Here is a 26,743-nt window from a genome sequence, read left to right as displayed (position 1 = left end):
CTTCCTCCCTACCCCTCCTTCTCACAATCTCCCCTCTTCCTCCCTACCCCTCCTTCTCACAATCTCCCCTATTCCTCCCTACCCCCCTTCTCACAATTTCCCCTCTCCCTCCCTACCCTTCTCACGATCTACCCTCTCCCTCCCTACCCCCTTCTAACGATCTACCCTCTCCCTCCCTACCCCCTTCTCACGATCTACCCTCTCCCTCCCTCCCTACCCCCCCTTCTCACGATCTACCCACTCCCTCCCTACTCCCCTTTGTAGGTCACTTACCGTCAACTCCTGTGTTGGGAGCGTGAGGCGTTTGTCTCGGGTGCCGGCGCTTCACTGCTGAGTGCCGTCATATGCCAGCGCTCATCGTGAAGCGCCGGCACCCGAGACAAACACCTCACACTTCCAACACGGCACTCTGGGCAGCGCAGAGGCAGGCGGCGGCGGCAGCGGCGAGCAGAGGAGTCCTGGATTTCTGTCAGTCAGGGGGGCCCAAGAGGTGCCGAGCGGTCGTTTTCAGCAACCGCTCGGCACCCCTTGGGCCCCACTGACTGGCAGAACTCCAGGGCCCGGTCGCAGTCGCGACCCCGGTAGTTCCGCCACTGCCTACAAATTTCTTCATCAGATGCCCTTGTGGCTGTGTGTGCCGGCGCAGGGAGAAGGAAAGCCCAAATCTAGCGACGTCCGAGATCGCAAGATTTGGGCTTTCCTTCTCCCTGCGCCGGCACACACAGCCACAAGGGCATCTGATGAAGAAATTGTGTAGGGGAGGGCAGGGGCGTACCTAGAGTATTTGGCACCCGGGGCGGATCCTGTATGTGGCACCCCCCCACACACACACTTCAAAACTACCTGGCCGAAACTGAATATGACCCCCCCACACACACCATAAAAAAAATCTAACACTTATTTAAAGTAAGTAACACACCAAAATAGGACAAAACAATTAAATAACAATATATATATATATAATTGTTAACAGCAATCACATTCCTATCATGCCCAGGCATACCCAGATTCCAGGAGGCACTCGCAGACTTGGCATGATAGGAGTATGATTGGCCTATCTACCCCTTCTCGCTCCCTTCTGCCCTATCTACCCCTTCTCGCTTCCTTCTGCCCTATCTACCCCTCCTAACTATCTACCCTCTCCCTCTTTGAAGTTCACTTACCTTTCAGGAGTCCTGCGGTGGGGGTGCAAGGCCTCTGTCTCCCAGCTCTGCCACTGTATGGAACAGTATAGAGTGATGGGAGTTATGATGTACTTTAGAGCATAATTATATAATGAAAAATACATTGGAAATGGTACAGCATAACACCCATCACTCTCACACACTTACCAATCCACACGCATACCAATCCACACACACATACCAATCCACACACACATACCAATCCACACACACATACCAATCCACACATATACTAATCCACACATATACTAATCCACACACATACACCAATCCACACACATACCAATCCACACATATACCAATCCACACATATACCAATCCACACACATACACCAATCCACACATATACTAATCCACACACATATACTAATCCACACACATATACTAATCCACACACATACACCAATCCACACACATACACCAATCCACACACATACCAATCCACACACATACACCAATCCACTCTCACTGTATGCTTTCTTACCTTTCCTCTTTTCTGTTACAGCTCCTTTTCCTGCTCTTCGCTCCTCTTCTTCTTCAGTTCTTCTGTCTTCTTCTGAGGGCACGGGGTTCAGAGGGCACGGACAGCGGTGGGCGCGGCTTCAGTGTTGTGCGCCGGGATCTAACAACAAACCCCGGCGCACAACAGCTGTTGCCGCGCGGATCGCAAGGGAGCGGTATCGGAGGTCTTTAACAGACCTCCGGCTCCCTTGAGTGATTTTAAGCCGGGTTCAAGGGAGATCCTTGAACCGGCTTAAAATCACTCAAGGGAGCCGGTGGTCTGTTAAAGACCTCCGATACCGCTCCCTTGCGAGCCTGCTCCTCCAGCGGCGGACATTACTGTCCGTCTCTGGAGGGGTGCTGGCAAGTTGCCACCCCTCTGATGAGCGGCACCCGGTGCGGACCGCCCCCCACTCGGTACGCTACTGAGGGCTGTGTGCCGGCGCAGGGAGAAGGAAAGCCCAAATCTCGCGCTTTCCTTCTCCCTGCGCCGGCTGATGACGCCAAGTCCCGTGGCTCACTTGGGGGCCGTATCAGTCCGGAACGCGGGCCGCAATTGGCCCGCGGGCCGGACTTTGGACATGCCTGGTCTAAACCTTTATGTTAAACATGAATATATTTGCTCTGTGAAAAAATATTTCCCCACCTTGCGTCACCTGATGATGTGTATTCTTCACTGGATTAACGGGGCATCATCACTCACCTAGAATATTCTATTTAAATTAGTGTGACAATCCTAGACCTTAAATTGGGGGGCACAGCCCTGTATATGTAAGGAATGGTAGAAATTTGGGGGATTTAGCAATTAGTGTGATGCGTAAAGTTGCGCTCTATTATGGATACGCAATATGTATACGTTTTCCATATATATTACTTTGGATGTAGAGGTTAAATATTTAAATGGGGATGCGCCACTTTTTACAGGTTTACTATTTGCATCCACAGTTTAACATGTTTTGTGTGCTCTTGTACATGACGGACAAAGGTATTTTTTTGCATTGTAATATAATTGAAAAAAACATAATTTACTATCCCTATAATTACAGTTATGTATCCCGTGTTGCTATTGCTTTTCCCGTTGACCCCAGGCTGGCGAGTTTTACATTAATAAACATCATATCAGAGGTGAATTAACCTCCAAACACATCGAGAGCCTTTTATAAAGAGCACGTTTAATGCAAAGTTTGAAAAGTGGTCATATCACCATAGCAACTGCAAATCTGGTCCAGTCAGCAGGAATGTTCCATTCGGGCCAGAGCTAGGGTGACCCCATTTTTACCAGGACATATATACGTTTCCTATGTTGCGGACCTGCACGTGCAAAGTGCTGCCCCGCAGCATGTTTGATGTATAACCTTGATGAATTCCTTTATGTGAGTTTCATGAACAGGGAAGACTAGTGAGCAACACGTAACATGTATGTGAGTCAAGGAAAAAATGGCCCATGTTGTCACCCTTAAAAGAGCTTTGGAATAACCAAGGGCTGGTCCGAGTATCAAGTTTTCGTATTTTAATTTTTTGGGCCAACTACTTCTGGTGGTGATATATCCAAAAAAGAAGGGGCAAAGAATAATTAGGATGCTAATTTTATCATTGTCAGCTGGGTAAAAAAGCTGGAGAACTAAGGTTACATAAGGATAGGACTTCTAAGACTCCTTGAAAGAATGAGTCAACGCTCGATAACATATGAGGCCGATCAACCACAGACTTTAAATAAGCATATCGTGTTTAAACATGCAAAAAGTGATTGAGGAGGTATATGTTCTTACTCTACTGTGCAACGTGCCTTATCCGTTCTCCACAACATAAGGAGGAGTCATAGGGGTCATTCAGAACGAGTGGCCTAATCGGTCAACAGCGGGTGCTGCTGGCAAAACATCCATGGGTCTGATTGCAGGAATATCAGTCTTATCAGGATTTGTTAAATTCCAGTAACCAGGGAGCCGCGGCTCCTTAAATGTTATACAAGTGAATAACTTTTATTTCGAGTTTGATAAATGACCCCCCCTTCCTTGCACCATCTAACATTCTAGCTGTTTTAGGAAGATCTCCCAACAAGTGGTGATGTCATCAGATTAAAACATTCTGCTTACTTTTGATGTTATTTATGGTAGTTTTTTTTTTATTTTGGGACCCTTTTGCTTGAAGACTTTTAGATTCTAAATGAAAAAAAATAGTACCATAAAACTAGTATAATGGTAAAATACTCGAACTTGAAATATTTGTAAAGTGCTAAAATTGCACAAGAATTCACAGCAAATGTTTTTAAGTTTGTTTTTCTTAGATTATTAATAGTGTATAATCACTTTATTTTGTCCATGTGCATGTTAACATTTATAAACCAAAATAAAATAGAATTTAAGATATGATATCATTATTTTTTTTAGGTTATGGAAACCAAAAACATGCTTTATCTTGTCACAGAATATGCCAAAAATGGAGAGATTTTTGGTAAGTACATCTATTATTAAAATTGTCTGAAGAATATGTTTTTTAGAGTTTGCAAATGATCTTAAACCGTGAGAGCTGAGCTGCAAAAACCACAATAGCAACGGAAATGCCTGGACGTGTATTTTCTGCTAGATAGTGACTGATACCGTTCTTCCAATCTTATTAAATATAGAAGGAAAAATAGCTAAAACCCACCTAAGGCCCTATAATGAATTTACGTATAGGGTTTGCAGGGACTTTGTATAATGGCGTATGCAGAAATTCCTCTCAGTGTTGGAATGTTATCTCTAGTATATCTATAACTTATTCAAGGAGAGACTTTTCTCAGAAAATGCATAACGTTTGTATATTGATGGATAGTTTGCATGGTTTGTCACGGGTTACAAAGTATTTAATGCCACACCACTGATACGGTTCTCTACCACCCCTCTATGGGTGCGGAGAGATCTGGGAGACAGTGTAGGTGAGTAGAGTGATTCGGTTCTTCTGTGGACCTGCTGCCATTCCCTGGCACCCACATTATACTGTCATACGGATCTGTGGTCAGAGATCTTCTCTCTTCTCCCATGCGCTACCAAACTGGAACTTTCTCTGTACCCTTGAGGATCCTGGCTGCTCTCCCTTCCCTTTTGTATATATTAAAATATACTATAGGCAGTTACACTTGCTGGCAGAAGTCCCCCTGTTGCCAAACTGGGGGCAGATCGCACACTTGGACAACAGGCAGCCCCCGATGTTCTGCTCAATAGGCCGGTTACAGGAGATTTCTGCACGCCTTTCAGACACTGAGCGCTGGGACATGATGTCATATCCTGGTGCTGTGTGTCTTAAAGGCACAGTATGCCCTTTAATGCAGTACCGATGCCGGCTGAGGTGGGGGCAGCTTGGAATGAACAGTAACTAAATTGCCGATTATAGGCATACATGGGAATGCCAGGTTTCACCCAGAGTCTCCAAGTGAAGTGTGGCTTCCTAGGGTCTCTGTTATGTGCCTCTTTATCTGGGCAGGGGAAAGGCATACCCATTCTCTCCCTATGCCCCGCCCCCAAGTGCAGCTAGCCCAGCCCCATGCATGGCTATCCCCACCTCCACAGATTAAGCCACTCCCTGAGAAGAGGGAGAGCTCTGGGTATCCTGCCCTAGGATGTTCCCAGGTATAACTAAAGTAAGTCTACATAATGAGAGCGGGCAAATGCATGTCACTTTACAGCCAACAACGATCAAAGAGGGACACCATTGTTTCAGGGATGTGGTTGGAGGCATAGCCAGGTAGCAAGACTTTTTAAATGACCTTGAGGCCTATTAAGATACATTTTGGTAACTGATTTAAACATTTAGAATAGTTTTTGTTTATGCTCATTTTTGTAATGCGTAAGAATGTAGAACACTATGATACACTCATACCCAGCGTTCTGGGTTGGAGAGGGGGTCCTAAAGAGGAACATTTGGGGATATATCCATTTATCATAAATAAGTTACATACGAATGTAGTGGCCTCGTTGCTATCACCCCTGAAACATTTAACACACACATCCACGTGTTCACACGCCTGTATCAGTTTCTATAATATGATGCTTCAGTTATATGACCGCTGTTGTCCTCTTAAACATGTTTAACATTTCACGCATTGTATAATGCGGAGCGTGTAAAAGATATGTGATGGGTATTTACTTACTGACCTCCTACTGGGTAATCTGAAGCCCCCACAGTTTTCTAATGCGGGGCATCTGTTAGCCTATATATAACTTGTACATTGATAACCAGAGATCAAAGTTACCGAGATTGTTTCCTCTGTCTCTCTAGGATATCTAAATATACATTTCATAATTTGGAAGTAAGGTGTAGGAACCACCAAGCAAGTCTGGGATACTTCAGGCATGGGTAGAACCGCAGTGAAATTAGCTTTTTAGAACATGCTGATTTTGTTAAGTGATAAGTTTTAGTAATATCCCTTAAAATGTACAAAACACATAAAAAGCCTGCAACGTTTTTAAATACAGAGAACTAATAACATCACATTGGAGAATAATACCTTGAGTCAGGGTAAATGTGCACAGTTATGATATCAATGTTTAATATTTAGTTTCTTTATGAAATCATCCGAGAAAAACAAATAGAACAGATGAATGTGACCTTCCAGATGGACTAAAATTCCCAGCATCCCTGTTCCTCTGGAGTGTTGGGGATGAGTGGCCTACAGGGCTAACCACAGCTGGAAAGCTACAGGTTGCCCTGATGTGAACTAACATCTAAGACTGTTTTAAATTCCCAAAAGCTATGAGATGTTCCAAGTTTTGATGATGTGAAGATGTGCGGGGCTATGTTTAACAGACGAATATCTTTCATCACAGTGGATGCACATCTATATCCTGTATATGGCTGCGTTCCCAGCACAAGATCTGCCTTCAATCTGTGCGTGCTCTGAATTTCTCCATCATCTGGAAGATTGCATTTACGTATGGCAATTATAGAATGTTTGAAGTGCCGTCACTTGTGTAATAGTGGAAGGTTTAAAGGTGCAGCCCTGCACTTGGGTGTCTATGTTCATCACGCAAATGGCTTCACGCATACCGCTTAATGATAGCGATGGATCAGTAAGGAAAGAAATTAGAGATGAGAAAATGTATGGACAGGGGTTGGAAAAAAACATAGTTGGCACAGTAATATAGCAATAATAAAAGTGATGTATTGGTTGACAGCATCTAATTGTACGCTAGACATGACATCAGAAGTAGAGGTCTGGGGTTTGTAAAACTTTGAAGTGTAATTTGGTATTGGATTTTGATATATAGATGCAAGACCTACACGGGGAGAGTCAAAGATCTGCGTAATGTATTTCTTGGTTCAAAGAAGGCTTGAGATGAAATTTTATCTTTGGGTTTTTATTAGCACCATTTAAGATGACTCCTGCACTTGGGCAGTGGAAACCTACTAGGGTCTCTCACTACACCAAGGATTGGTGAGTCCCATTGATTTGTATTGAGTGCTTCTGAGAGTTGGGCAACTCGTGTGAAAGTCTTGCTCGTTCGGGAGTTGCAAATTGTGCTCCTGCCAGGAGTTGCTTGATGAGCATCCCCACAATCAACACCCAAACTCCTGTGTCATGGTTTAGTGAATCTGGCCCTGTGTGTCAAATGTTTAACTGTTAAGACTAGCAGAGTCTTCTAGGATATGGCAGGATTATGCGCTTGCGTCACTGCTGGGATAGTACAACAGTCATCATCATTAATATTATTTAAAAATCAGCACAGAATTTGCCAGGTCTCACCTATTAATCACACAAAGTAGCATCTGTATTTTTTTATGGTAATTTCCAACGGAATCTCATAAAAATAATGAAAAGGGGACATTTCTATGTCCAGGAGACTCCAGAGAGGATTTCTGTTTGTTTTCCACAGCGATTATACATCTTGCGTGATATCCAGGATGTTCAAATAACGTCACTCTCTACCTGACTAATTCATTCCCCCTTAATTGTTTTAACATTTGCTTCCTGTTCTTCTGAGCTTGGAAACAAGGATTTTCTTTTGCAGTTGACCTTAAACATTCTGTACTTTTTTCTCTTTTTTTTTTTTGTACCATTTCAGGAATTCTAAAGACACCCATATGTTTTGAGAGTTTGGCAGTGCCTTTTTTCAATCAGGATAAAATGCATGAATGTAACCCCAGAAGATTGATTTTTTGCAAGTGGATCTAACATTATAATATTACATTTATACTTCGAGTATGCCGCGATTTTGTAGGCACTGTCATGTGTAGGAGCCCCACTGTTTCACTGGAAAGTTGGCTGGTTGGGGTTTATACTCTGATCTCCCCAGGAGCTCTAAAATCAATGGAGGTCTGCGATATGGTCAACACTTTTTCCATTTTCATTGACTGTTTATCATTTCACTGTTTTAAAGATTCTTACTTTAAACATAAGGGACCTTCCGGCATGGATGGCAAAACCTGCTTAATTAATACATTTTTAGGCGAAGCATCTTACTTTCCTCTCACTCCTTCTACCAAGGCTACACCAAGGGGGGAAAAAAAATTATTTACATTTTTCCCCTTAAAGCATCAAAAATAATTTCTTCTTCATCGTAATCATTCTTGATTTCACCCCTAGCGCAAAAATCCCGTAAGCAATAAAATTACTTAAAAGAAAAAAAAATATGTTGGTTGCTTAATTCTTCATCATACAGATATTAGATTCGACCCAGTTATTTTTTGCTTGGTATTGGATAGTGCTCTGAATCAATTGCAGAATAACATCTGGAATGTCTGTCTGCTTCACGCTACTGCCAAACGCCACAGGTCTTAATGTCCCCTCTTGGCCTGGTATGCAAACATAGGCTTGCAGTGTATGTATAAGAATGAATTTTTTATATTAGCTACAGGGGCAACCTGACATACTTGTGGTCCTGGGAGCCACAACTTTAACCACTTCAAAGTACGCCTTAATAACAGCCAAGCTGGTATGTGCCAGATATGGTAGAATAAGATGACTCCGTTAAGACCAGGAGACCATAAAGAGTTAACTTGATAATTTCTCTGGCTATAGACCATGTACATATTTGTCTGTTTCCAATGTTCTTTCAGGCTGACAAAAAGCAGATTAATCATGATATCACCACCTTTCCCACGTGTGCAGTAGATCAACAGCTGTCGCACAATTCTTAAATAAAGATTTCCTCCTGTTGTGGAGTTGTTCCTGCCAGTTACATCAGACGTGGTCTTCTCCTACTTCAACCGGCAATATCTTGTTTTTTTGTTTTGTTTTGTTTTCATAGATGGAGTCTTTAGTCAAAGGCCATGCCTTTTATTCGGCCGATGGAGAAAAAAATGTAGTCACGAGGTTTTGAGAGGTCTCTCCTTCAAATGTGAAAAATGTTTTATGACACTGAGGTTATGTGACTCTACATCTTTTCCCGTGTTGTTCCAGTAAAATGTATCTCCATCAACTACAGACTCCACCATTCTTGGACCAATAAGTCTATATCAATGTTCCTTTTTGATTCCTGGAAGGAACAAACTGAAATTCTAAGGGTGGGATAAAGGGAATAGTTGAGCATCGCGAAAGCCTCCATTTATAGCATCTCAAGTGCCAGGAGATGCCTATCAAACAGTGGGCTTAACCTCTTATGATCATCAGCAGGCCCCTTGTAGTCATGTAGTAGCAACTTGTCCAAACCTTACTTTGACTCGACAAATGATAATATATTTACATAATACCTTAGCAGAATTGTGTTGAAGAATTTTAACGCAGGTTGCTTTTCCGTTGATCACAAAAAATTGGCATTTTCGTTTTGATGACTTTGCAATGTGTGGAGAGTTAGAGATTCCCTGAATGTGTGCAGTTGAATGCAAGCTGTGCCTTTCTTTCCAGAATGCATGCTGTGGGAATTTTGGCTGCCAGGCCTTCTAATAAACAACATTTGACATGCAATTCCTTAGCCAATCAAAGTGAATTGTTCTTGGAAATTTTCAGCGTTCTTCTCAGAGGTGACGCACACACATTGGCACGACTAATACCCTGGTGTGTTAAAGAAATGGTCTGATGTGGTAGGAATGGAGCCTGCTTTACTTGTCAATGAACAGCCCCCCTCTAATGCGAAAGCAATACATCTTTAAATTTAAAAAAAGAAACAGAAAATAATCCTTGGGACCCAACTGCTCCTAATTTTTGACAAACTTTTAACAATGATTATTATGTATAATTGTTCTTATTTCTGAACAAAGCACTCACTGCCATGGAAGCGGTATTTGTACTGTTGGAAATGAAGAACAGGGGCCTCTGCGGAGTTATGCGGTCATATAATTCCACTTTCTGTGGGCTGTAGTGATATTAGAGAGATCGGCAGCTAACAAAACTCCTGGGGAATGATGTAAATATCATTAAAGAGACAGTGTCCCAGGTAGCTTCTTGAACAATGTATGTATATTAATGTACTTTGTAAGTAATATGTATTTGTTATTTGAAAAAAAAATACTTTTAGTAGAAGCTGCAGCTTCAGATCTGAAGTGCACTGCCTCCTCCACAGATTGGCAATTTGGCTGGACACTTATCCCGCATGGCGGATAGATGGGGGGTGCCTGTGGGGATCATATGTCCCTTTTAAAGAACACTTCTATAAAAAAAAGGAAAAACAAAACATATTTATATAATAGGGCGTTTCTTTAGCCGTTGAAGACCTATGCTGTAACAACCACATCTGGGTTTAAAAATAATGATGGCTTGTGTGTTCCACTTGAAAATCATGCTGTGATCAGATGATTAGTTATTTGTCGGTATTAGTCAGAAAAATAGAAAACTTAAACGTTGTCTGATCTCCGCAAACCTGAATGTCGTGCCGAAACATGCCCTGTTACCCAACCACATTAATGGAATCGGCATCATAGTGAACAAGTCCAATGACTCTGTGTTCTTGGCATTAAACTATGCAGCTGGGCTGATGTCATCCCTAATGTGGGCCTGTAACAAGCGCAAGATGAGTGAAGCACAAGCCATTATAAAATGTACTCACTTTATAATGTAGAGTATGAGAATGGTGGCCAAGAAAAAAGTCCGGTGTCCAGGACCTTTGAGGAACCTCCTGCGCCCACTCACCTTTCCTGCGCCCACTCACCTTTCCTGCACACAGTTTATGACAGGTTCCAAGGTACCTTAACATATTGATTTGTGCCAGTGTGGATATCAACAGAGGACATCTGTTGTCCCTGGTTGGTCCAGAGAAGTCAACTTTGTTTTAGGTTCTCAAAAGAGGACAAAATAAAACATTGTTATATCAGCTCACACACAACGAGCATTATATTATTATTAGACAAAGCATTCGTAAAAATTCACAAGTTCGACTGAATTGAAACAATCCACTTCTGAACAAAAAACGTGTAACTGGTTTTATAACTAATGCAGATGATGAGATTGGAAGACATGAGGTGGATGACTTTTGTGTGCCTCATTATACCAGGCCATAATGCGGGCATCTCTTAAAAACAGCTCCACTTTTTTTTTTTTTTTTTAAAAACATGTTTTTTTAGTTCTAATGATTAATATGAAGTTCCCATAGGTTGTAGCTATTTTACCTTGTTTGTTCTGCATTCTTTTATAAATTCTAATGAGCGGAGTCCTCTACACATTCTGTCTCAGTTTAAAATGCCCTTTTACATATAGCCTCGCTGGACAGTTGGCACTATATATCGTGCCATCATATTCCGTAGCGCTGTACAATGAGTAAACATGACATAACAAGTAGTATATCACATAAGGTGAGGGGGAGTTCTGCTCAAATGAGCTTGCAATCTATTTTTTCCGCCATATCTGACCGGTGACTGACAATGGGAGTTGAAGGGCTCTGTAAGCTACTCAGCGGTTCTCAGCGCCGAAATAGTTAAAACACGGCTCTATGCAATTCTTTTTCTTTCGAGACCAGAGAATATGGATATTGGTATAGTCTCTTTAAGAGTCTTTCTCTAAATAAGCAGAGGTATTAATTTGTCTATTTTGCCATACTGGTATTTTTTTAACTTTTCCTTGGAATATTTTGTCTGATAAACACCTACTTTTATATTCTCCACATTATTGCACATGGCAGCCAAATCAGGAAAGTGTGACTGCTCTGGGACAGGAAGCTGCTCTTCACGGCTCGCTGTAATTGTATTCCTTGCATTCCCGGAAATAAACCAGTAACAGATTCCAGTTTAGAACAGCGATTTAATGATCAGCGTACGTTATTTGTACTGAGAACAAAACATGAAAAAAAAAAACCCCAATATGAATATAATTCAACCTCGGATCAGCCTGTCATCATCCCAAATCCTACTTATTGTGTAGTGTGTTTGATAATCCCCAGTAACAGTACTAACAGATCAAAACAATCAAATATAATCGATATAATGCATTAGAACAGCGCGAAGTTGCCAGTACAGTTCTGATGAAGGCTTATGTCTTTTGCTGTAGTCCTTGGGACAGGGGGCAGCTGCGCGTGCGCAATGTTGGAACCGAGCACAGTACATGCATAAAACAATTGAAGAAGGGCATTCTTTGACATAATATGGACAGTTGCACATGTGTCATTACGTGCCGTTAAGTGTACAGGTCTTGAGGGCACAAGCATGGACAGTGTATGTTTGCTCATCCGTGTCTCATGCATGTGAAGTGGCGTGTAACTGCAGGTAATGCATCGCATGCGTTCACATCTTACGTTCTTGGGGACCCAGAACTCTGCACCCCTGGACCCCCCCTATTCTGCAGGACACTAGCGGAGCTCTCAGCCTGGAATTCATGGGTGCAGAATAACATGGCGCTCTTCCAACTCTTGTGCTACTAGGAGCAGAGGTCATATTAGTATTTATTATTATCATCATCATTATTATTATTATTCTTTATTGATTTATATAATACCATCTTATAATGCCCCTGGGATGAAGGGCACATGTGGAGGATAGGAGACATCGATCCAGTGACAAGCAGTGGCATGGGGGTATTTATATTAAGACACGGTCACACTGATATTTAACGGGATATTTCTTTATATCTTATCATTCTGTGTTCATGATATTTATTCTTCATCTTGGCAAGCAGATATGACTCCGTTGGATCATCCAGGGATAAGCTCTCGGAATTATTCGTTGGCGATGTTCTTTCTGACGCCTGATATACTTCGGTTTTGTTCAGGGCTTCCTGTAACAAGTTGAAAGGGAATCATTTGACATTTTGCAATTTCCTGCTACATTTTTGAGAATAGCGAGGCTAAGGGAGTTACGGGTTTCGTGGGAGTCTTTTGTCATAGAGTTCAGCCTGTTGATAGAGTATGGTGGATAAGTGGAAAAATCCCGTCATTTTTCTGGGAATTTTAGGTTAAAGAGGTGTGGGGGATCTCAGTTTCGGCTGCAAACAGTTTGAAAAATAACAGTGAATGAAATGCTATTTACATGGTGTAGAGGGGCATCAAGGAGTGGCTATATATTTTCAGGTAGAGTTCGTATATTGACACATGATTTAGCTATACCTAAACACTAAAGATAAAGAAACACAATATACATGTTGCTGCTATGTATATAAAATATATATATTTATAATTTCATGTTTTTGTCCCCATTATCTATGGCTCAGCCTTCGATCACAGGGTCTGGAGTAGTGCTGCCGTCACTAATCCTTTCTCTGGTAGAGGTACCCCTTTTGCAGCTTCTCTCCCACCGCAGCGCTGTTTCTCCCCTTTTACCTCCTTCACAATCATCTGAACGTTATTTAAGCAAAACTTTGCAAAAGAAACTTAACTATGTTCAATGTGTTGCTTACCCCCTTTTTAAATAGTTAAAAAAATACATTCAGCATTATAACAACCTTAATGAATTCAACAAAGTGTGTTTTTTTACAGGAAAATGTAAAAAGAATTTATAATTGTAAATTCCTCATTGCCTAGCGATTCTAACAAATGTTGTGATCCCCCCCCTGGGTTGAATACTTGTAGGCAATTATTGCGATTTAACTTTGGGTAACCTCGCCAGACTGAGAAATAGATAACGTTGAGCTTTTCCCGCATTGTTCACTTAGGTTAAAAAAAAAATCTTAAAATAAGTATAATTATCTTTACAAATGAAAGTGTTTCCTTTGGATATGTGTGGCCGTCAAGACGGTTTGAGTCTCGCCCAGTGTCTTTTGACATCAGAATAGAAGATGCTTTTGTAAACTTGCTTTTTAGTGCCGCGTTCTTAAAATGTTTACAGTCAGACACTTCGCGGTGACACCGCCACATGAGAATGCTTGATCCCGGACCTGTGAATAAAGGACCTGTGTTTCTTTAAGGACGCTCTTCCCGAGCTAAAGTTGCGCATGGAATGCTAAAGAGTATTCTGTTTTTGTTTTGAGTCAATAATCTCCGTGACAAAGGGCTGGGACCTGATCTTCTCTCTTAATAGTCCAGCGTTTGTGCTTTCTGTTTGTTTTATATAATACTGAGGATGATGAGGTTATCCAACTAGATGTTTTCCGGTACATTGAGAATGGCTCTGGGTGTTGGAATCTTTCCAGAAAAATCTAAATTACTGATTGGACATACAATAGGCACATACAGCATGCAGTTGTGTAATTGCCATGGGTATGCAAAGTTGGGGCTATGAGCTTTTTGCGGTATCCTATATTTGGAACAGAGCTCTACAATGTCTTATGAATAAAAAATATCTGTTATTTATCAAAAATTTGGTTGAGACTTGACAAAAACAATCCCTGTGAGTGCCTATTTTGCATATTTTGGCAAGTTAATTAGATCTTAAAACAAACCCTAATAGCTAAAACCTGAGTGAAGACACACGTATTATGCTGAAACTTTGATGCTTTTGAATTTTTGTACATAAAACCTGGATACAGGACCTTTAGCACCAATAACTGCAATCAAATGCTTAGGTTTAGGTCTGGGCTTTAGCTTAGGCCGTTCCAAAACATTGGCCCAGTTGTGCGTTAGCTGATGGACAGATGGCATGAAATTCTCCTATACAGTTCCCCGATACAAAGCAGATTTCATGATTCCTTTAACTATGGCAAGTTATCCACTTATGAATGTAGCATCCCCAAGGCCTGACACCACCAGCACCACCATGCTTGACCATTGGTATGATGTTCATAGACAACATGTCGAAAAGAAGAACATTTTTGTATATGGTACGGTGTTCTAAATGTGAACTGCAGTATTGGCTTTTCACTTTTGACTCGTGTTGTTCCAGAACTCTTGAGCATCCAGGTGCTATAGACGAGTATTAACGATCTTCTTAGAGAGAAGTGGTAATCACCTTGTTAGTCTGCCATGAAGCCCATGTTTGCCCAATGTCTTTGAACACTGACCTTAGTCAAGGTGACAGGGGATTGATGATCCCTATGTGTTGTTCTATAGTCCTGTGTGCTTTCCTGGTTTATTTTACAGCTTGCTATGACAGAACTTGTCAGGACGGCCACTCTGGGCAAGAGTGTTTACTGGCTCAACCCTTCTCTATTTGATCAATACGGCTCTGACAGGGGTTCAGTGGAGCCCCAAAGCCTTAAAAATGGCCCTGTAAGCCTATCCAGATTGATATGCATCAACAACTGTTTTCCAGCAGTGTTCAACAATGTCTTTTGAAAGTGGTCTGGTGTGGCTTTAGAACCTTGTGTGCTGACAGCTTCAGCTGATAGCAAGTTCTAGCCTAAAATTGATTAGACTGGGCTTGTCCAAATTGGTCCTGATTGCTCACCAAAGTCTTCAAACACCTGACTCTACTAATCCCTTTCACTGGGTTTAGTTTACTAGAAGGGGCAGTAACTTTCTCATGCGTAAAGATTGCATGTTTACCCAGATCACAAGCACCCTTTGTTGTCTAGTGTTAAAAATGTATATATATTGCTTGTTTTGTACAATATCATTTTTTTCTAGTGTATTAATGTCTTCAGTTACTTGCTTATGGTCCCTAAAAGCCCCTGAGGCATTGCCGGTTAAACCTAGTAATTTGCAACTTAGGTCAGATGTTTCTACTATATAAGGTCAGTGTTAGTTTTTTCTTATTCAACTCTAAATTGTAATCTCTGGTGTGACTTAAAAGGTCCTCCACCCCCCCTCTATTACTAAATTCCCCTGCCGGACGAAGAGTAAGTATCGCAGGCAGATGCCAAGAGCCTAACTGCGTCATCCCAGCACTTTGTAAATATTCTGTTCATAGGACTGCTAACAAGCCATCATTTATCACCTCCCCAGTGAAGTGTAACTTGAGACCTGTCCTAGCTGAGGAAAGTCACGTTCGAACCCTTTGCCTGGCGGAGAGGCCAGCCACAGCGCATGCTTCGTCTTAGAGCTTTATAGAAATCCATTTGAGCCGATGTGTTTCCCTTTGACCTCTCATGGTCACCGGTTCTTTAGGAACTGTTTTTGGAGTAATAGTCTTGTAGGCACTTGCCATCATGGCTTTGGCTGAAAAGTGTGTCTCCAAGTGAAACGTGAACAACCAAACCAAACCAAAGAAAGGCAGCCACAACCATTGGCGTATTAAGAAGACCAATCTCAGCCACATTTATATAGCAAGAAGGGATGAATTAGCTCGGCATGCATAACTCAATAAATAATACGTTAATACACAGTGAAGTCATTACAATGAAATATTTAAACTCACCAAAACTCCTCTGCCCCTTATATTTTATTGAATGTCCCAGAAAGAGGTGCCCAGCCAACCTATATTTTGCCTATTTTATATATAAAAAAAAAACAACTATATTTTTTAAGGTTGATGAATTTGGTATTTAAAACAGCATGCCGGTCCGTGACAAATGTAGTCTGGCAGTGCCTATAATTAACAAAGGGACGTAATCAAATGAAAGATTATCCTTAGAAGACTTTTTAAAAATACTATTTTAAAATCCGGCTGGGCTGCATTTGCCCAGACTTGCCATAGACAATCTCCTAATATATATATAATTTTTTTTTTTTTTTTTTTTTTATTAATCTTGCATGGGTGTTGTCATGGAAACTGCTGTTTATATCGGAAAGTACATTTATTCTAATGCACAAACAAAAGTGCAATTTAAAAACACATTGAACGTGCGCTTATTCGTATATAAGAAATATGAACGCAACAGAAAAAAAAAGCATTGGATTGCCTGGCGCAGCAATGGTTAATGGCGATTTGAATCCGCTTGTTGTGTCTGCTGCCTTTTAGCTGGCGGAATGCAGGTGCATATACCCCGGGGTCTGAGTAATGGCTTCAGAACATACAGGGACATTTAAGCGAGATTATTCCAATACGGACGCTTTTCCCTGGATCACTCATCTAGCTCATTAGGAATAGCTCAGAGGAGGTTTGAAGGTCAGTAGACTCCAATAGGACTCTCTATTTGAAAATGATTGTAATTAGTGACGCTGTTGAAAGCTGCATCTACTGTGAAATCTCAAGTCCCAATTAGCCGTAAAACTATCGCACACACGGTTCCTTTCATCCGGACTTCATGGTGAAATTCTCTCTTTCAAACCCACGTATAATGTATGGATATTTTTGACATATGAATGGGTAGATTATATTTACTAACTAAGGTTTTTTTGCAGGAGAGTCAAGCATTTCAATAATTTTTAGAATATCGCAATGTAGACTCAACCAGAGTGATCATTTGGAAATTAATAGTTATACCAGTCTGGCCACCTTTTGCCACATACAGTATATGAGCCTTCTGAGGGATAATATGTGCTTCCATTTAAAATAAATCACAAAAACACCAGCTGTAGGTAACGATGATAAAATAATTTAGCTATTCATGGAAAGTTTGAAAGTCAGATGCACCTTTCGCCTTCTCAGAGTGTAGGTGGAAGGAAACTTTTATAAAGGTCAATAGATGATGATCCCAACCTAGACAGTCTTCTTGCCAGAATGATAAACCAAATCCAGTGATCAGGGGTGGAAAGTGGTTTAAATATGATGTCTCTATATCTTGCCTAGGCGGTAGGAGGGGAAACAAATCTATTGTCCTTTACATTCTAAAATGCGTTGGGGACTTCATGGCCTATATCCCGAAGAACAAGTAGGATAATCCATCTCAGTCGGGCAGACTGTGTCACCTGTGCTCAGACTAGAAGATCCTTTTAACCTTGTGTACGTGAGGACAAGGATGAGAAACCCAGACGTAGACTGAGATGGAAGAATGGATTTGGTACACGTGCTTCTACATGGGCTGATGTGTCTGTAAGATCTTATCTATCTCAGTACATGTGCTTCACGTGTTAGCTGCAGTGCATTTATAGCATCAAGACAAACCCCAAACTACTGCTCGTTGCAGCCATTTTTTTCACAAGGCGTATTAGAACACTGTGAGGTTGTGAGGCAAAACCAAGCTTCTTTGCCCTAAAAAATCTGAAAAGTTTTCTGTTTATATGTGATTAAACCTTCAGCGGAAAGAATAAAACAACACAATGAATTATTTTTCTATTGCAATGTTTCGTAGCAAAGTACCTTTAAAATAATAATTAAAGGGACACGTTAATGCATTTTATACGTGAGTGTGGTCCTGCTGCCCAGCTGTCTGAATTAGAGGAGACGTGCTTGGACATGCGCGTTATGGTGACCACATTAGCCATGTTTTCCAGGACGCATATCATTTTTACATATTGCTGACCAGCCCAGCTAAAATGCTCCCCTGCAGTATGGGGGATGTTTTTCTGACTAATTGGTTCCCTTCCATAAGCCTATACATCCCACATACTGCAGGGCAGCATTTTAGCTGAGCTGATCAGCAATATGTAAAAAGTAAATGCGTCCTGGAAAACATGGCGGATGTGGCCAGCTCCCGTATTGGCTTGCATAAGATTCCCGGGGGTTTGAGATTCCCCCCCACACGCATGCACTGAAAGAGCTTCCATTAATTTAAAAACGTGTGCAAATAGTGGAGAACAGCTCTTTTAAAGTTGTTTTCCCCTACAGATCCGTAAAATGCATTCTTCATGGTTGAGGCCCTTTAATCTTCTCCTCGCATAATTAATATCTAACCATAAAGACGTTTTTTCATTTCGGATAGTTCATTATATGTGATTTCTGTTTGAAAACCGAGACAACAAAACCAAAAATAGTTTACACTGGGAATTTTATATTTGCATCTTGAAAGAAAAGGCTGAAACTAAATGGATCAATGGGACAGGTGTGCAAAAAACTTCTAATAATTATGTGAAATATTTGTTGCTGACAATGATGGTTAATTCTCTCTAAAACTCCGGCACTGTTTTACAACTACATCACCATAGCAACCAATTCTTCAGAATTCTTAATCTTATACAATAGTCCAGGCCAGGACCGGCCATCTAGCAAACTGGGCAAACGTCTGGTGGGCCAGCATTGAGTAACCCCACTTACCAGGGCCCGTATGGCAAAGATTTCATTGAACAAACAAGAGGACTTCATTAGCATTGCCATAAAGAATCCGCTCAGTGTGGTGGTTTGAGCAGGGAGAGTCACCCAAAATATCACATGACTGATAATAATGGCCGCCTCCAGACTAAGGAACTTTTAAATGAGATAGTCAGGTTTTTCTCATTGCTAACCTACATTACTGAGCACAGAACTGGGTTTATGTCCCAGGGTCCATTTGACATCCTAGCCCGGTGTGGCTACCATCTGTACTGCGTACCGGTACATTTTAAATCTGCAACTAAACAAAAAGTTATGCATTTTCCAGTCACATGTATAAAACAGTTTCGATATTTCGTATGTCCCAACTAGGTACGGGTCTAAAGAATTATTATACAAACCTTGTTGGTGTTACACTGTTACCTCCTGATGGAATGGAAGAATTTGTTGTTTTTAAATATTTCTAGGTTGCTTTTGGATACAAAAGGCACATGTGAGCAAAACATAGCTGCATAAACAACCCAGTTTTTGAGTCGGCCGTTTGGGTTAATAATGCTAAGGGTAGAATGCCTTGTGTGATAAGGCTGTGCATCATACACGTTTCCTGGAACACAGAGCCGCTCTCTTCCTGGAATGATGTAAGCAAAGCACTGTTTTATAATATAACAAGTCATTTATTCTAACCCTGTTACCTTCTTTCAGAGTTGTATAAATAACATGTACTGGGATCCAGGGTCCTCCTTTACTTGAAAAAGCCTATATATATATATATATATATATATATATATATATATATATATATATATATATATATATATATATATATATATATATATATATACACATACATATATATATATATATATATATATATATATATATATATATATATATATATATATATACATACATACATATATTTATATATATACATACATATATATATATATATATATATATATATATATATATATATATATATATATATATATATATATATATATATATATAGAATTAATTACAACTGGCAATTGTGAATGAAGGCTCACAGTCTTAAGAAGATGTTCCCTATAGACCATTGCTAGTTTGATAACTTTCATACAACTAGTACAAATGTATTCAAATAAAATGTTTATTTAAACAAAACTGTTTACGTTATTTTATATAAACCATATGATGCCACATTATATGGATGTTGCTACCCCAGACAGGCTTTAGCAGGTGGGGGGGTCGAAATGGAAAAAATGCCACTCTTATGCCCCGGGAGTAGAAGAAGCTGACCTGGGGATCAGTGGAGGCAGAGGTTCACCCGAAGACGTTCTGGGTGTGCTGATGTCCCACGCATGCAGGGAGTACACATAAATCCTTAGTTGGACTTCAGGGCAATACAATGATGTTCACCAAATGCAACACTTCATAGGTTGTCCATAAAAGGTAGCCAACCAAGCAGGACCCTTCTAACAATCAGCTTTGATCAATAGTGGCTAGCTGTAATAGAGCACAGTTCTCATAGTCTTCTGCATTGGTATTGCACTTGTATGTGTTGATGCACCACAGCTAACGTATAATGTAATTATTTACCCTTGTCTCAATAGATTACTTGGCTAATCACGGTCGCCTCAATGAGTCTGAAGCCAGAAGGAAGTTTTGGCAGATCCTCTCCGCGGTGGAGTACTGTCACAGTCGCAATATTGTACATAGAGATTTGAAGGCTGAAAACCTGCTACTGGACAATCATATGAACATCAAGATAGCAGGTATTTTTTTCATATGCATTTACATGTATTATCAAAAGTTACTTAAATATCAGCAAGGTAGCTAACCAAGTTTTTAGGATTGCACTTAAGTGTACGTGGAACAAATAACTCTATTTGTGGAACCCAGTGCTTGCTTATTGTCAGGCCTCCTCAGAAGAGAAGACAACGCAATGGAAGCTATTTAGATGCCTTCTAGTGTGCACCTCGTTGTTTCCCTCAATTTATATGGCATATTAATTTGACTTGTTATTAGGATAAGGTTTAGTCACTTCAAAATATTGCTGGTCAAGCTGGCTAATAGGCTCAAGCCTAACACAGTTCTCAGCTTGGAGTCATGAAGAGAGCAATGTGAGTGGAACCATCTCAGACTCCTCCGCCCATTAGGTTTTGGGCTGCTCTGATGGTGGCAACCACTTAACTTCTGCTGTGGGAGAGTCCAGGTTGGCACATACATGCAAACAGTCAGCCGCGTCTAGTTCATAGTACCATAAGGGCATTTGGGGTGCATTGTGTATGTATGTATATATTTGTATATATTAATATTCTGAAACTACTTTGGTGATCATCCCTTGCTTTTTGATGTAGCGTTAAGCGAGTGTAGTTCTTGCAATATTATTGACTATTGCTTTAGAAGGTTTGTCATGTGGAATAATGCCAGTTTATATGTGAGCACTTAAGGAGGCAGTTACATTAAAGGCCCACTAGCTGCTTACCTTTGATCTTCAGATGGCGGTATAACGATTCTAGTCTCTGCATCACATATGGTCCCTGTATATGATTTCAAAACTCCAATTAACAGTCCACTGACTTGTATTTTTAAAAGCAGAATATATGGTGTGTGGAACTTTACCCAATGTGTGAATCACGTAATTATTTTTCACATGCTGGATTTCCAGCGTGCCGGTGTTCTTGCCAACAGCCTGTCCAAGACCTTAATTACATCAAAGGTCACTTACACCCTTGTATTAGACCCAAAGATGCCATGGCAAGCTAGCGAGAACATTCCAATTGATGTAGATGCAGTTTTATTAGAACCACACACCGAAAGCTTTGGCTTTTCACGTAAAGGTTCTAATGAATCTGTAAATAACTATAGCATAAGCATCCTTCTCTCTCGGCAAACCTGACACACAGATACATGAACTAGAAGCTTTAGAAATCTATTAGGAGCCAAGTGTTTTTTGGTCGTCGGCCACCCACCCTTAATAGGCTGGATATTATTGCTTTGAGGATGCGTGTAACCCCATATTAGATTTCCTTTATCGAATTAGGAATGTATTGCTTATATAGTTATGTCCATAACACATTTTTGAGAGGGAGGTAACTGTTCTCCTTAGAACATTCCAAACTCGCTTCTAAGCCATTTCAAATCAATCCTGCGCAACCTTTAGACTAAAAAGGTCACATGCCTTACTAACCAGAGCGCTGCTCTTAACGCTTCCCATACTTGCAAGAAATCAAAATATTTTTCCAGGTTGCCGCTTGTGCGTAACAGGCCAGGCAGGGTGTAATGGCCATCAAAGGACAGATATTTAGGAAATCTATAGTGTGTAACCCTATATACTAGCATTTTCGCTTGTCTATGCTTAGGAGAGATATCTGTTCATTATATCTGTTCATTATAATGATATGTGATAGTCTAACCATACACATATGTAGTATGTATGTATGTATTTATTTTTATTTATTTTATTTTTTTGGCTGCATATATCATCCATTTCATGTGGATTGTTATTATATTGTGTAGAAGTTGTATAGATGCCATTTTGTACATTTCAGAATCAGTATATTTATATTAATTACTGCACGCAATGTAATTTGGCCCATAAGCGAAGATAAGCGATGTTTTCTGCCTCTTTAAGTAGCGTGATGTATTTCTGTTCCATAGTGACCGATTACTTACGCCGTTGCGGTTTGGGCTATTGAATGCACGGATCCATTTCCATGTCAGAGTCTGCGACGCTTATCTCTTTCGCTCACAACAATAACTCTTTATCATCCCAGGTATACTGTGATGTAAAATAACGTGGAGTCTCAGATAAACGCTAAGCAACTGACAGTCTTACAAACAGGCGTCTCATTATAGCGGCCAGTTTGCTGCAACACTAGATAGAAAGAGACAGTCATACGCATCAATACATTCGCTTCAATGCAAAGCACATAATGCAAATATATTACTCAGCATCTTATAAAGTAACAGCGTATATGTGTATTCTACGCACGTTGCTTTAAGTTAACCCTTGGAAATTCTCAGTTTTCTCTGAGAAATAACTATTCGTATATATGTGAGCCCCTAAGGCACTAAGGGGTCATGTAAAAAGATCAATTCGGTTTCTGTGTGAAGTGGTGCAATCACCATAGCAACCAGTGGAATGTTCTTTATTTCAGTTTCACCAATTTTATACATAGCTGAATAGAGAAAATTGGTATGGAAGCTTCCCGGTACAAACTGCAGGGTTTTCTGGTGTTTTAAAGAAGAAAAAAAAATATATAGCGTGCAAAGAAAAATTCTTCAGCGCTTCCAGTTGTAAGTGAATCAAGGTGAAAGTGAATGTTTTTCTTTAAGCGGCTCCCCAGATATTTGGCTCTGTTTAACTGACGGACAGCTAGCTTGGCATTGACGTCAAACACGGCTCATTAACATTCAGAGCATGAAATGGGTCAGCTCTGACAATTAGCTGTCCCTATCTCGCTCGTACCTTCCCATTATCAGCCACGTCTTCCCTCCCCAAATCTTCCCTCTACCTCCGCATTACCACAATCTCAAAGGGAGATACCGTACAGAATGCTGCTAATTAGGCGTTTAATGATTAACCCTAATGGTGGAAGAGAGTCGCCGCTGCTGCAAATCTCTTTATGGGCCGCTACTTACTAATGCTGAGATTTATTCATTCTCGGCAAATTGCTGCTCAACAAGATTTTAAACGTTATACCTCAGATTGGGAAAAGACAGAAATCCTCTGCATTTTGTGTGTGTAGCTGATGCCACAGCTGCTGCGGAACCTCACAGGAAGAAGTGCAGTCAATCACCATATGTGTAGCTTGGAGGAGAGGGGGGGGCATGTGATAGAAACGTTTAATACTTAAGGGGGTTTAAAAAAGTACAGGAGGAGCGTTTATTTCAAAGGACTAAAAAAGGACTCATGGTCTAAAACCGGAGGGTCGGATGCTTAGATGTAATGTAACAGTTTTACTGAGAGGGTGGTGGATAAATGGAACAGCCTCCCATCAGAGGTTGTAGATGCTAAAACAGTGGGGGAATTTAAATATGCATGGGATAGATATAAAGCTATCCTCAATCTAAGACAAGATTAAGGACTGATTAACGTCTGAGTCTTTTACATCAGAAAAAATGGGCCAAGTGGCCAAATTCTATTGTTGGAACTATTTCAAGTTCTCGAAGTTCTGCAGCAGGTGGAGCCTTTTTGTTTTATGTGTTTTTCTTGCGTGTTTTATGCCGTATCACGAAAGTTTGCAGAAATCCTCCTTTTTACTGTACAAAGTGGTTGACCATAGTTCATGAACACAACTCAATTTACACATTTCTGCGGGAAAGTAAGACTCGACTTACATCACCTTTTTTAGAAATAGAAGTTTTTTTCTTTTCTTAGAAATGTTAGTCCAAGGACAGATTGTCTCTACTGATCGCATGTTCATAAACATAACTGTGCCAGGCTAGAAGGTATTTAACAGTGGTAGATGACGTATATCAGCCATCATGGCAACTACATTGCTGATCAGGATCAGAAATCTCAATATTGGCAACAATCAAAATTATATATAATATGCATTTAGAGACGCCTTAAAGATAGGTCATATCCCAAGGGATGCTGTAAGAGATGATAGAGAAGAATGAAAGTAGATTAGATTGGATCATCAATGGACTCAGGGGCGTACCTAGAGTATTTGGCACCCGGGGCGGATCCTGTAAGTGGCACCCCCCCCCCCAAATGTAAAGACATCTACAAAATTATGTTGGCAAGAATATTTATTGCACCAATTTGTAAACTGTATGTCAACTGTAAACAAGAAATCTGAAAAAATAAATTAATAACTTATAAGTAAAATAAATATGTTTAAATAACATTTACTGAACATATAATAGTGCTTTCTTTAATAACCCCCCCAAAAAAACAACAAACACAACAAGTTTCTAAGAAGACCTAACAAATGAGTGACAAACATTACACATTAAGTACTGGCTAAGCAGCTAAAGACACTATAAACTAAAAAAAATTCTGATATTATAATCAGGAGTCACCATAACATTGTTCTCTTTTCATTTAAGCATTTGCATATATAGTGGTGTTGCCATGTCGACTCATGATTATATATACACCATATGAACCAGACACTGACTGTGGTATAGCATGACACCTATCACTATATACTGAGCCAGGCAGTGACGGTGGTACAGCATAATGCCTATCACTCTATACTGAGACAGACATTGACGGTGGTGCAGCTTAAGTAATTTCATTATATATTGAGGCAAACATTACAGTGAAACAGCATAACTCCTATCACAATACAATGAGCCAGATACTACAGTGGAACAGCATAACACCTATCACTATAACTGAGCCAGATATTGATGGTGGTACAGCATAACCGCTATCTTTATATACTGAGCTAGACACTTATAGTAGTACAACATAACTCTCATTATACACTGAGGCAGACATTGACAGTTGTGCAGCACAACTGCTATCATTATATACTGAGACACGCGCTGACAGTAGTACAACATAACTGTTTCCATTATATACTGAGGCACAAGCTGACGGTGGTAAAACATAACTGTTATTATATACTGAGGCCCACATTGCCGGCGATACAGGATAACACCTATCACTTTATACTGAGCACACATTGACGGTGGGGCAGCGTAATCCATATCACTATACATTGAGCCTGACATTTACAATAATGCAGCATAACCCATATCACTATATACAAAGCCATTGATGTGGTGTAGGCCTACCACTTCAGTGTCTGGCTTAGTATATAGTGGTAGGGGTTATGCTGCATTATTGTAAATGTCTAGATCGATGTATAGTGATAGGGATTATGCTGTACTGCCCTCAACTGCAGATCAGGGGAACACTGTGAGACTCAGTACAGCCTTCCCTTCTTCTGACTGCACCGTGACATTGGGAGGTCCTCTCCCCGTAATCATCCCCAAAGTCCATTTGTCCCCTAGGTCACTAAACCACAACTCTCTTTTAATTACTCCCTGTAGTTCAGGTATAGATCAAATAAACAACACGTGCAACTGAATAAGACATAAATATCCTGTATTTACAGGTATACATAAATAATGTATGGAAACATAGCATTGCAGGTATAAATCAACAGAACACACAAACCCAGCATTGCAGGTATAGATCAACTGGAAATCACTCAGCACTGAAGGTATAGATCAAATAAACAACACATGGAAACAGCACCCCAGGTATTGATCAACTGAATAAGACATACAAATCCTGTATTTGCTGGTAAACATAAATAATGTATAGAAACATAGCATAGCAGATACAGACCAACACATTAACACGCAAACCCAGCTTTGCAGATATTGATCAATTGGAATTCACATAAAAAACTCAGCATTAAAGTTATAGATAAAACACCCTAAATTACAGGCATAGATCACAGATTGCACACCCCAAAGCCAGCGTCCACATTGCCCACATAGAACCTGACCAGCACCCTGCGGTGGGGGTGCAAGGCCTCTGTCTCCCAGCTCTGCCACTGTACGGAACAGTATAGAGTGATGGGAGTTATGATGTACTTTAGAGCATAATTATAATGAAAAAGACATTGGAAATGGTACAGCATAACACCCATCACTCTCACACATTTACCAATCAACACTTACCAATCCACAGATTCCACACATACCAATCCACAGATTCCACACATACCACACATACCAATCCACACATATACCAATCCACACATATACCAATCCACAGATTCCACACATACCAATCCACTCTCACTGTCACTCAGTCTTAATGA

General features: G+C 40.5%; 1 protein-coding gene across 1 annotated transcript in view; it reads left to right on the top strand.

The window, feature by feature from the left end:
• The window catches only part of SIK2 (salt inducible kinase 2), a 63,865-nt gene that overhangs the window by 1,683 nt on the left and 35,439 nt on the right, over positions 1-26,743 (top strand). The window contains exons 2-3 of the mRNA XM_053451390.1: positions 4,073-4,136; positions 20,558-20,719. Of these exons, the coding sequence (XP_053307365.1) occupies positions 4,073-4,136; positions 20,558-20,719 (226 nt within the window). The remainder of the gene's footprint in view (positions 1-4,072; positions 4,137-20,557; positions 20,720-26,743) is intronic.

Source organism: Spea bombifrons, chromosome 12 (genome assembly GCF_027358695.1).
Source record: "Spea bombifrons isolate aSpeBom1 chromosome 12, aSpeBom1.2.pri, whole genome shotgun sequence".
Classification (NCBI taxonomy): Eukaryota; Metazoa; Chordata; class Amphibia; order Anura; family Pelobatidae; genus Spea; species Spea bombifrons.
The sequence above is the reverse complement of the archived record's forward strand: the minus strand, read 5'-3'. Positions and strand labels throughout refer to the sequence as shown.